This window comes from Dromiciops gliroides, chromosome 1, assembly GCF_019393635.1.
Source record: "Dromiciops gliroides isolate mDroGli1 chromosome 1, mDroGli1.pri, whole genome shotgun sequence".
NCBI lineage: Eukaryota > Metazoa > Chordata > Mammalia > Microbiotheria > Microbiotheriidae > Dromiciops > Dromiciops gliroides.
The window spans coordinates 9,103,024-9,115,750 of NC_057861.1; the positions used below are offsets into that span (position 1 = coordinate 9,103,024).

Consider the following 12,727-nt stretch of genomic DNA (forward strand, 5'->3'; position numbering starts at 1 on the left):
GAGGACCAAAGAGCGAGAGACTTCTCCCCTCCCCCCATGCCCAGGTCCAGTCTGGATGCTCTAAGAGGGTGTAAGATGTGGGGGAGGGTCTTTCCCAGCCTCGAGGGTCCCGCGTGCGCCTGGGCCAATGGGAGCCTCGCTGGGTTTCCAGAGAGGGGAGGAGGAGCGTCGGTATACGCTAGTCCTGCTCCCCAGCCCCGGTCCCCTGCCCCCCACCTCCATCCTCCAGGGCTGAGCCGGCCTTGGGAGTGGGAAGGGGAGGGGCGTGCTTCTGGGAATTTAGCCCCTCCTCTCTCCTTACCTTTTGGAAGTCTGGGTTCCATTGGTCCGCCGGGCAGTGCTGGGGTTCCGCTCGTTAAGAAAGATCTTCGGACCCCACTTTGAGCTCCTTTTTCTACCCATGTAGTCCCTAAGGCTCGGGACTCGAATCCAGACCCCTGTCCCGGGCCGAAGGGCAGAAGCCCAGGACCCGACCTCTGATCCATCTCCGCTGCCACCCCTGAGCCTCAGCCATGGACCACAAGATGCTCGAAGTCCAAAGGTTCCTGGAGAACGGTTCTCTCCCAGACCACCTAGTGACCTCTTCGCAGAAGCGAGAGTTTCGCCGGCGGGCTCAGAACTTCGCTCTGGAAGGTAAGGGAGGCGGCTGCGGATTATCCTCCGGCGCTCCTAGTGATTCAGCCCCAGGGCTCCCAGAGGACTAGACTAAGTCTCCTCGGCTTCCCGATTCCCTGCGGGTGCGTGGGATCATAGATTGAGACTTAGGTCTTAGAGACAGTCGCGACCGGGCAGGCAATGGAGGGAGGAGATGAGAATGGGTTTTTTTGTGAGCAGCAGCAACTGGGCTGCAATGACTGGGATGGAGAATGTATGAAAGGGAGCGATGGGTAATCAGCCCCGAAAGGTAGACCGGAGACGCCTTGTGAAGGGTTTAAATGCCAAACGGATTCTTTTATCCTAAGAGCAAGAGGGAGCTATGGGAGATTCTAGAGTAGGTGAGGGGGATGGTCAGACTTGGGCCTCGGAAATATAAGGCGTGTGTGTGTGAGAGAGAGACTGAGACCGACCGAGAGTCAGATAAAGGCCTCGAAGAGGTTGGTGCTTCTGCTAAGGTAAGGAGGCAGAAACCCAGCAAAACCAGAGATTGTATAATGGCAAATACAAATTTCTTGGACTGAGTGAAGAGTAAGGGCAGGGAGCTAGGTCTGCCCCTCCTACCGTCATTATCATTATTATTTCATTTATATTCAGAACTGGAAATGACCTGGCAGTCTCCTAGTACGGCCCTTCCCGCCCCCTCCTTCATCCAATACCTTTTGGTGGTCCGTCCGGTCCTTTTAAAAAATGGCATTTTAAAATTTTCTCCCCCTCCCCACAATTACATGTTAAGATAGTTTTCAACGTTCATTTTTGTAAGATTTTGAGTTCCGAATTTTGCTCCCAAAGCCAGCAAGCAATCTGATATCGGTTATACATTACAGTCAGGTTAAACATATTTCCACATTAGTCATGTTGTGAGAGAAGAATCAAAATAAAGGGGGGGGGGAGAAAGAAAGAATAAACAACAGCAACTATGAAAAAAGTATGGCTCAATCTGAATTCAAACTGCATAGTTCTTTTCTGAATCTGGAGAGCATTTTCCATCATTGAGTCCCTTGGAATTTTCTTGGATCATTGTATTGCTGAGAAGAGTTAAGTCTATCACATGTTGTTGATACTATGTACAATGTTCTCTTGGTTCTGCTCACTTCACTCAGCATCAGTCCACTTAAGTCTTTCCAGGTTTTTCTAAAATCTGCCTGCTCATCGTTTCTTACAGCACAATAATATTCCATTGCATTCATATACCACAACTTGTTCAGCCATTCCCCATTTAATGGGCTTCCCCTTAATTTCCAATTTTTTTCCCTCAGGTCCTTTTTTTTTTTTTAAGTTGATCCCCTCCATGTTGGCTTCCCCAAGGCCTGGGCTCTGTCTCTTCAATCTTGGGGCTCCATAGGTGTAGCTTTAGGCCTGGTGGGGCCTGTGAGGCCATCTGGATGGAAGCCCTTCTTTCTAGACCCTTTCACCACCACTATTATGTGGGAGTATTTGTTTTCTCTCTGATTTTCTTGGGCCTGTTAGTGGGTCCCTCCACCTTGGAGGTCTCCTAGCCGAGAATGGACAATGGGCATGTAATCTTGGGGACTCCTTCCATGTATGACATGGATTGGGTCAGGGATTCTTAAACTGGGACACATATGCTAGTTTTTAAGTGTTTTGACAACTGCATTTATTATTCTGAGGAGTGGCCCCTAAATGACCCCAAAGGGCTCCATCCAACCCAACACAAAAAAGATTATACTCCCCTGTCCTAGATGACAGTGGCGTCCCTGACAGTGTAATCTGGATAAGGAAATATGGTGGATTTGAAATTTGATCGTGGAATGGTTTGGGGATGGGTCTTCATGGAAGGCTGCTGGAATTTGAGAGAGAGAGAGACCCACGCTTTAAAAAGATCGATTTGAGGTGAGTGAAGTATGGGCAGGAGTGGGGAGAAGCTTGATGTGGGAGACCTACTGGTGGGCTACTGTAATAGACTGGGTCTGAGGTGATGTGGTCTCCCTCAGCTCCCCTTGACCTTGACCTCATCCTCATCACCTGAACCTGAATGCTGAAATTCCCCTCTCTGATGACTGTGGCCTCCCCTTGGTTCCTGCCTCCCCTTGGTCCCTACCTCCCCCTTCCAAACCTCTGGCTTCTTGTCTCCTTCCCACCATCTCCTGTCTCTGTCCCTCCTCTGCCTTCCCCTCATTTTCTTCTCTTGGAAGTCTCTCACCTGATAGAATCACTTCTATACTCTCCACTTCCTTGGAATCATTCCCTCATGCTCCCTCTCTCCTGTCACCCTCTTCCCCTTCCAAATTCACATCTGGATTACTCCCACCACCCACCAACTGTGAGAATGGGAGATAATCCCTCTTTTGGGTCCACATCTGTATATTGTATATTGTGCCTCATTTGGAGGCAGCCTGGCTGGAGGGAGAATCCCACCTCCCACACTTACTGGCTTCAGGGGACCCAGACTTAATTACCCTCTTGGGTTCAGTTTCCCCTTCTGTGAAATAGGCATAATAATAGCACCTTACTTGCCTGTGTTGTTGTGAAGATTGAATGAGTTACCATATGTAAAGGGCTTGGAGGAAGCATTTAGGAAATGTTAGTTGCTATTATTCTCTCCTCTGCCTGGCCTGGGAGCCTGTTCCACCATCCTTTGCTTCCTCTTCTAGCAGAGGCCTCCGGCTGATGGAGATGAAGATGGGGGCCATTCCTCCTGAGCACCCTCTCCTCTGTTCTAGTGTCTGAGCAGGATCAAGAATCAACAATTCTCTCTAGGGTTTTAGGGTCTCCTTAGGGACTCACAGCAGTCCCCTGAGGTACCGGATGTGATTTTCCCATCTAAGGAAAGGGAGGCAGTAAAGGGACTTGGCTGAGGTCACAGAACCAGGTGCATGAAGAGGTAGGATTTGAATGTGGGGCTTCCTGGTTCCCCAAACCAGCAGGCAATCCATAGCTGCCAAGGAAGCTTGCTCAAGGAGAGATGACTCCCATTATCATTCCCTCCCTCTTCAATGTTCCAGTCTCCCTGAATCCTTACCTGCTGCCTCTAGATAAGCCTAGATCTTCCTTGTCCTTAGAAAACCTTCCCCCCCAAATCCCCCACCATTCCCAGAAGCCCTTTTCCTACAATTCTTAAATTCTTTGAAAAATCCCCATATACACAACCATTACTAATTATCCATCTCTGGATTCCTGCAATCTGGCCTTCTGGTCTACCATTTAGTTAAAACTGCTCAATTCCTGGGCACCAATGATTTAATTGTTAAAAAAGACAGAACCTGGGGGGGCGGCTAGGTGGTGCAGTGGATAAAGCACTGGCCCTGGATTCAGGAATACCTGAGTTCAAATACGGCCTCAGACACTTGACATTTACTAGCTGTGTGACCCTGGGCCAAGTCACTTAACCGCCATTGCCCCGCAAAAAACCAAACAAAACAAAACAAAAGAGAAAAAAAGACAGAACCTGAATGGAGAGCTGAAGGGGCTCTATCCCTTCATTTTACAGATCACTTGTCCAGGGGTAACACAAGTAATAGAGGCTGGATTTGACATTCCGTACCCCACTTATGAGTTAGGTGGAGCCATGGTGCCTTGGGAGACCCTATCCCTAGCACTGACATTTATCACCCCTGTGACCTCCGGTGGTCCTGTCAATAGAAGTAACTGGTTGGGGACAGATGGAGTCAGGAAGACTCTTCTTCCTAAGTTCAAGTCTGCCCTCTGGACACTTAGTAGCTGCGTGACACCCTGGGCAAGTCATTTCACCCTGTTTGCCTCAATTTCCTCATATGTAAAATGAGCTGGAGAAGGAAAGGGCAAACCACTCTTTTTTGTGGGGCAATGAGGGTTGAGTGACTTGCCCAGGGTCACACAGCTAGTAAGTATCAAGTGTCTGAGATTGGATTTGAACTCAGGTCCTCCTGAATCTAGGGCCGGTGCTCTATCCACTGCGCCACCTAGCTGCCCTCAAGCCTATTCATTTCTACCCATAAGGAAAATGAAGCCAAGTCAAGCTAATGAACTTGCTCAAGCTCACCAGGTGCAGGGGCTGGAGTTGAACTCAGGCACACTGGTTCCAAATTCAGTGATCTTTCTAGCACATCAGGAATGGAATCATTGTCTGTTGTCATCCCCATGAATGTGGGAGGGCTCACCTTGAAGCCTGGAGCTGGCTGCCCCAGACTGGGGCTCCCTCCCCAGGGAAGGGTCTGGGTCACCCCCTTGGATGAGGCTCTCCTGGAGAGCAGGCTTAGGTTGGGCTCCTTCAGTAACCAGTTCAGGTTGTCTTATCTCCAGGCCACAATCTGATGTTCATCCGTACGGGCAAGAGGTCGCTGGTGGTGTTGGATCGGAAGGACCGCCTGGAGCTCGTGAAGCAGGCCCACGTCACTACCTCGGGCCTCCATTGCACTTTGCAGGAAACTAAGAAGAAGGTTTCCGTTAGCTACTACTGGCCCACTTTGGACCAAGATGTCACCAAGTGGGTCAGTGGAGGGTGGGGGTCAGTGGAGGGTGGGCCCTGGGGAAGGCAGGGGCCAGATTCCCAGAGAGGAGAGGCCCCCACAGACATGGACTCCCATCCTGCCCCTGCAGCTCACTCTCCTGTATGACCCTGGGAAGTCACTTCATCTACCTGTGCCTTGGTTTCCTCACCTGTAAAGTGAGGGGCTTAAGTCTTTCAGTTCTTACTCCTAGACCTTTCCAGCTCTGTGGTTCTCTGGCCTTTTGCTTTTGCATAACATCTGTCTAGATAGCATCTTAGCCAGTCAGCTTTACTTTTCGATGGAGATAAGAACAAAATCCCAAGGGGAGGTGATTTTCCTTCATCCCTGCATGGGGCCACACAAGGTTATCATCATTTCATAGTGGTCACTCACTGTTCTGTCCATTTAAACTGCACCTCCCCTTGTTTCAAAGCCTTTTGGGGAAAATCATATGACATCATATTTGTAAAGTGCTTAGCACACAGAAGGTGCTTAATTAATGCTTGTTCCCTTTCCTTGTAGTCCTTGCAAATATAGTTCCTGGTTCTGCTTACTTCACCCTGCATCTCATCTATATCCCTTCACATAAGTCTACCCAAGGTTCTTTCGGGTTTTTATTAGTTATATTTTTTATCTTGATTTGCTTAGCCAGTGCCCCAAACAATGGGCACCCACTTTGTTTCTAGGCCTTGATGATTGCAAAAGAATGTTGCTATGAATATTTGGGTCTATATGAGGTCTTTCTTTCTTTGACCTCCTTGGGGTTCATGCAAGCAATCCATTTTACAGAAGAGGAAAACTGAGGTCCTAGAGAAGAGACTAGCCCTCTGCACTGTCTCATTGTCAGGTCTTCCTCCTTGGGCCACCTAAAGGGATTATGGGAGATATTGGGGGGGGGGATGACACAACTCTCTTTGCCTTTAAGCAGGGGAAGGATGTCTAGGTTTTGACCTTAGGGAATTCTCTCCTGAGCTTTTTCCCCTTTCCGCCCTGTAAAGAATCCCAGAGAGTCCTGGGTGGTTGGCATTCCCAGCCCAGGAAAGGTTGGCAGTGGGTGGTGTGTGTGATGGGGTCCAAGCCAGACAAAACTCCAGTGGTCTTGGTCCCTCTCACTGCAGGTCAAACAATGTAGCTGCTGTCAGAAGGCACGCCCAGAGAAGTCTCTGTCCATCCAGGTAACTGCCCCAGGGGATCGAGGGCAGGGATAGGGAATGAGAGGGAAGGGCAGCCTGATTGCCATCTTGGGCTCAGGGCACCACCTTTAGACAGAGCCAGCCAGTCCCTCCAAAATGATAGAACTTTGAACCTGAAGTCAGAATCTAGCTTTGAGATCTTGCTCTGCCACTTAGCTGTGTGACCTTAGACAAATCTCTTGCCCTCTCTGGTCCTCTGTTTTCCCATCCGTGAAATGGGGGGTGGGAGTGGACTAACTTAAATCTTAAGGGTTGGCAGCATGTCTCTGCTCCCTGCGGGTCTTGCCATGAGGGGGTTTGTCTGGGGTGAGCAAATGGATGGTCTTCATCCCCACAGGGTGTCACCAAGAGCCACCGCAGCAAGGACCCGCTGCCTGTGCTTCAGGTTGAGGCGGTGAGTAGGGGGCCTGCTTGGACTTGGGTTAGGGCCTGGGAACGGTTGGGGGGATGGATAAAGGGGGAGTGATAAGCACCTCCACCATGCCAGACACTGTGCTAAACACTTCACAAATATTACTTACTTTGAGCTTCATGAGAACTCTGGGACTTAAGTATTGGGATGATAGCTATTTTAGAGTTGAGGAAATTCTGGCAGACAGGTTAAATGACTTTCCCAGGGTCACACAGGTAGTAAGTGTCTTGAGTCTAGACTTGAACTCAGGTCTTGACTCCAGGCCCAGCGCTCTATCCACTGAGCCACCCAGTTGGTTGAGAATTGGATCTGTTCTTGTACTGCGTGAGCCAAGATCCCAGCCTTGCACCCTCTCTGGATGAGGGGCTTTGGAAATCTTGGGAAACTTGAGCCAGGGGAGGGTGGATGGTAATCGTCTTCCCTCACTTGCTTCCCCGCCCCTAGCTCTGGGAACTTGGGGCTGCCAAGGGGTTCTGAGGTGCTTCCCTCCATGAGGCATCTCCCTGGCTTCCCCTCAGGTCACTCAGGCTTTTGAGCAGGTGGGCCTGGGCCTGGTGGGGCCCCTGGTGGAGACTTCGAATGGCTTCCGCTTCATCCTTCTGTCCGTGGATGCCTACTCACGCTGGGTGGAGGCCTCGCCACTGAAGGAAAAAAATCCCGTGGACGTGGCCAGGGCCCTGATCCCCTTCCTTCTCCGATTTGGTCGCCCTCAGCTCCTGGTCACCACACTTAGGGTCCCATTTGTGAGCCAGGTAAGGACTGCAGCCCATCAGCCCCTGGGGTCCCACAGTCCCTCTGGCCCCCCATCAGCCTCAGATCTCCCATCTCCCTTCAGGCATTTCCCCTCCTGGTCCTTCCAGGCCCCCTTCCCAGGCCCTCAGCTCCTTTCCAATGAACCCTCTCCCGCCTGCAGGTGAATCGGAGCCTCCATCGGCAGCTTCGGGGCCTGGGTGTGCCCCTTGGCAAGCTGGACATTGTCGTGTCCGCTTTCCAGCCAAAGATTAATAGCATCTTCTCCTTGACCTCCAGCTCTATTAGGAGGTGAGGACTAGCCGACCCCAGCCCTTGGTCCCCCTGGACCTGCCACCAGCAGAGAAAGGAGGAATAGAGATTGTTGTTATCAGTTATAGGGGGAAACTGAGTCCCAGGTGGTGGAATTGGGACTGGGGCTCCCTTCTGCTCCCTCACAGTTAGAGGAGCTGGGAGGTGTGGGGAGGGGTTGTAAGAGGGAGGAGTCTGTGAGGATGGGGTGGGGCTGGCCTCCTTATGACCAGGGCTCAGCTTGGGGCACCCTGTCCTGGGCCTCAGGGATGTGGTGCCCAGGAGGGGTGGTAGGTGTGTGACTTGGGACAAGGAGCACTGCCCTTTGGGGCCTCAGTTTTCTGTAAAGCTGGGCTGGGGGAGGGGAGCCTGTGGGCCACAGGGGTCCAACCCACCAGTCCCAAGCTCTGCCCTGGCTAAGGGGCTCGTGGCTGCTTTTAGGACCCTGGGGAGCCTGGTGAAGGGGGAGCATGAGAAGTGGGACCAGGTCCTGGAGAAAGCCCTCTTCTCCCTGAGGACGGCAGTGACCAAGAACAAGAGGAAGAGCCCCTTCCAGCTCCTTTATGGCCGCAAACCCAGGGCCTCCCAGGATGTTCCCTCCCATTTTGATGTGAGTGCTGGGCCTTGGACCTCTCTGCCCTTCCCCTTGCTGCTGGCTGCCTCTCTTGGCTCCCACTGGGACTCTGTCTTGCTTCCCTTGCCCAGGGCTCATGCTGCTGTTAGCCCTTCCTTTCCCCCTCCTTCCACCCCTCCCCCCCCAACTCTTGGGTCCAAAGAAAGGACCTGAACCCAGAACCTTAGGCCTCTTGAAGGGTCTGGGACCAGGAGAGAGTGACCAGAGCTCTCGGCCCTCCCATAAGCCCTGTGTGTGGGCTGGGGACAGCACCATGGCCTGGACTCATATCTTATCACTCAGCCTCCTTTTCCTCATGAAAGTCATGGAGGGTTGGACTTGACCTCTCCGCTCCCTTCTGTTTCTAAATCCATGGACCTATGATCCTGGTGAGGTGTCCTGTAAGCCCCAGCAGGGGGTCGTAGATCTGAGGAGGGGGCTCCCTGCCTCCAGCACCCCTTCTCTTCCCTTTACTTTGCATCTTTTTCTGGAGTTCCATCAAACATCATGGCACTGGACTGGAGGTCAGGAGACCTGAGTCCTCAAACGGCTCCTTTATAGCACCCATGACCCGTGGTTGCCCAGGCTCACCACGGGCCCCTCCTCCCTTGTCCCCACTGTCTGTCTTCTGTAGGCTATGCTCTTCCCTGTGACTCTCCCTTCTCTCCTCCATGTGCCCTCAGGTGGTCGCGGCAGACACTGTAGGGGACAATGGAAGAAGCATCCATGACGAGGAGCCCGCCGAGACAGGTGAAACCACCACGAACCACATTTTGGCAGACCCTGTGCCAAAACCCATGGGGCAGTCTAAGCAGGAAAGCAGGCAGGAGTCCACACAGCAGCCCCGGCAGCAGCCCATGCAGGAACCCATGCAGCAGCCCATGCAGCAGCCCATGCAACAGTCCACGCAACAGCCCATGCAGGAACCCATGCAACAGCCCAGCCAACCATCCAAGCCAGAAACCATAGGGCATCTCATGCATCAGCCCATACCCGAGCCCATAAATCAGCATATGTGGCAGCCCATGCTGGGGTCCATTCTGCAGCCCATGCACCAAGCTATGCAGCAGCCTATCCAGCAGCCCATGCACCAAGCTATGCAGCAGCCTGTGCACCAAGCTATCCAGCAGCCCATGCACCAAGCTATCCAGCAGCCTGTGCACCAAGCTATGCAGCAGCCCATGCACCAGCCTTTCCAGCAGCTCATGCACCAGCCCATGCTTCAGCCTATCCAGCAGCTCATGCAGCAGCCCATGCATCAGCCTTTCCTGCAGCCCATGCAGCAGCCCATGCATCAGCCTTTCCTGCAGCCCATGCCAAGGCTGACAGAATGCCCTGCTGTGAGCAGCTGGGGCCAACAGACAACTCCCAGCCTGGACACCCCCTGGGAAAAGTGGGAGCCTGGTGGAGGAGCTTTTTGGACCCAGTGGAGGGATCCTGGCAACTAGTGGGAGAAGCCAAGCAACCTGTGTCCATCCCGAACTCTGCTTCGAAAGGGTGGAGGGTGGAGGATGGGAATAGAAAGTGGTCTTGGGAATAGCCCGTACTTCCTCCCAACCACAGTGACATCCGCACTGGGTCAGGGGATGACAATGGGTTTATGAACTAGGACCTCCTGGCATCTCGGACATTCCTTTACCCTTGTGGCCCATCCTTCCATTTATGAAGCGCCTACTGTGTGCCAGCTATTAGGACACAATGACAGAAACAAAGCCACTGACTTCCTGGGGATAATGGGGATGATAGTGTTCCATCAATTAACAAGAATTCATTCTCTTTTATGTTCTAGTCACTGGAGATACAGAGACCAGAAGTGAGACAGGTCCTGCTCTCAAACCATTGGGGAAATAGTACAGATAGGGGTACATGTACAGGGGTCTCAAAAGTCTTAGTGAAGTTTGAACCTATTAAAACTTTAGACTTTCACCAAGACTTTTGGGACATTCTGTACAATGGTATAGATAAACTTGATACAGGGTGGTGACCACCAGAAGCTTCTGGGAGACTGGCATGTGAAGTAGAAGGGAGGACATAAGTTTTCCAGCCTGTGCAAAGACTGGAGGGAGAGGGGGGAGGTGGAATTGGGGGTTATGGCTGGACCCACAAGAAAGCCAGTTTGGGGTTGGAAAGGTAGGTTAGATCCAGGTTGTAAGGAGTTCAAGATTGTGTTTTATTTCTGGGGTAACAGGGAGCCATGGAAGTTGCTGGAGTAATATCAGCTACTAAGATCAATAAATAATTGGGTTCTGGAAAGCTCTCTGGAAGGAGATGGTGCCTGGGCCAAAAGCCTTGGAGAAAACAAGGGCTTCTATGAGGTTGGGGTGAATTAGGAGTTAAGTGATAAGCACGTAGGATAGATAGAACCTGTGCAAAGATTGGAGTGAGACTGTCTAGTCCAGAGAGAAGTGCAGAACAGGTCACTTTGACTGCAACAGGGATTAGGTAAAGGCTGCAAAGGGGTAAGGTCGTCTGGGGCCAATTGGGAAAGATGGCCAACCTGAGCTGTATATTTCAGCCCAGAATCAGGAATTAGGGAAGCGTTGGGGTCCTAATGATTATCTTAAAGACACATGGAGGAAGGTTTAGAGTCTGGAGGCAGGGAGGCCAATGGGGCTATTGTAATAGACCTGGTAAGACTCAGTGTTTGTCTTTTTTGGAGAGAACCAGTGACATCACAAGGTGGTGACTCCCCTCATGAACTGGATTTAAGGGAGGCAAAGTTGCACAAAATCCTCAGCCTTGCCCCCTGGGTCACTGGGGTCCAGTGGCAGGACAAAAGTCAAGATGGATGACCTTGATGTCTGCCCAAGCTCTTAAGTGCTCCATGGCACCTTCGTGCCATCCATTCCGATGGTAGCTCCACAGTGCTGGCTTCATCCAAGGTGGGAAGTCTTCACATGCTTGGGGTGGACATCCTCCCAATTCACTGATGAGTTCAAAGCCTGTCTGTGGGTCACCCTCTGCCTGGTTTAGCCTGTCTGCTGAGTGGGTTTTACAGGGATATGGCTCTTGTACATGCTGCTACAGCTTCTTGGTGCCCCAAGGGAGCTGGGTGGTGGATGGGCACCCTCACACCAGAGGTGGTTGCCCTCCTTGAAAACCCCCAGACCATGTATGCTTGGACTAGTGTGCATTTGGGTCTAGAGAAGAGGGGCACAATGGGAGCTCAACAACCTATTAGATGTGGGGCATCCAATGGGTGGGGAGACAAGGCAGCTTTGTGGGTGACTTAGAGCCTGGGAAACTGGAAGACAACAGATTGGACCCATAGAAATTGGTTAAGAGGGGGAAGGAAGATGAGAATTTGGACAAATGAAAGATCTGCTGAGACAACCCAATGCTCTGGGCAAACTTGTTAGAGGGCGTCTTTGTGTGCACCCAGTTGTTTGTCCATCATTCTAAGAGATGACGATGACGACGTTGGGGGGATGTCACGACTTGCACTGAGTTGGATTTAAGTGAGGGAGGGCTGTACAGGGTCAGCAAGATCACACTCTCCTCTGGGGCATCTGGGTCCAGTGGTACCTAATACATAGAGACATCACTGCAAGGCACCTAGAGTTTGGGTCAGAGCACCTGGATTTCTATTCCGACCTTTCTGGGCCTGCCGCTTATTTCTCTGTCACATGAGTTGGCCCCTGAGGTTTCTGGTAGGTCTGGATCCTAGGAAAATCTCAGGGAAGTGGGTGACAGCAGACGGGGGCCAGCATGTTGAAGATGCCCAGATAGTCGTCCTGCTAGCTAAGGAGATCTCGGGTAGACTTGGAGAGGGCAGTTTCACTTGGCTGGGCTGTGGAAACCAGATTGTCTGCAAAGAACTGATGAGCCAGTGGGGTGGAGGAAGGCACAGAGGGCAGCATCTTTTGCTGGTTTGGCCGTGAAAGTCAGGAGATTGGAGGCTGATAGCTAGAGGGAGTGGAGACAAGTCAAGTGGAGGTTCAGAAGTCAAGGGGAGCTGCGGAGGACTTTTTTGTTGGTGGCAGGGAGGGAGGAGCCTGGAGATCAGATGGAAGGGGCCAGGGTGGGTCTTTAAAAGGGGAAGAGGGCATCTGATGACCCTGAGGAGAAGGGAGGAGGGGCTGGGAGGATGAGCTACGTCTCTCAGGGTGTAAAAACGGAGTGGGGCCCAGGAAGGAGGAGAGACAGATTTTGAACAATTTAGGGAAAGGATCAGCAGAGGGGCCCTAATGGAGCTTAGATAACAGCAATTTGGTCCTGGTCCGGGACTCGAATTTGCTTAGTTCTTTCAAGGTTAGTTAGGCTCCAGGGTCCTGGCTTGGGGTCTGAGGGAAGGGATCTGGGAGGTGGGTGAGCAAGAGGGGTTTACGTCGTTGTCTCTCCCCAAACTGCCTATTTCTGGGTTTTCCTCTGGATTTCACACTAA

General features: G+C 51.9%; 1 protein-coding gene across 1 annotated transcript; it reads left to right on the forward strand.

Moving 5' to 3' along the window:
• The first annotated feature begins 257 nt into the window (after positions 1–257).
• Positions 258–9,791, forward strand: LOC122744349. Its single transcript, XM_043989809.1, has 8 exons — positions 258–633; positions 4,897–5,084; positions 6,203–6,259; positions 6,615–6,671; positions 7,208–7,441; positions 7,603–7,730; positions 8,172–8,340; positions 9,027–9,791. The coding sequence occupies exons 1-8, from the start codon at positions 513–515 to the stop codon at positions 9,789–9,791; spliced, it is 1,719 nt and encodes a 572-aa protein (XP_043845744.1). The 5' UTR covers positions 258–512.
• Positions 9,792–12,727: the final 2,936 nt, after the last annotated feature.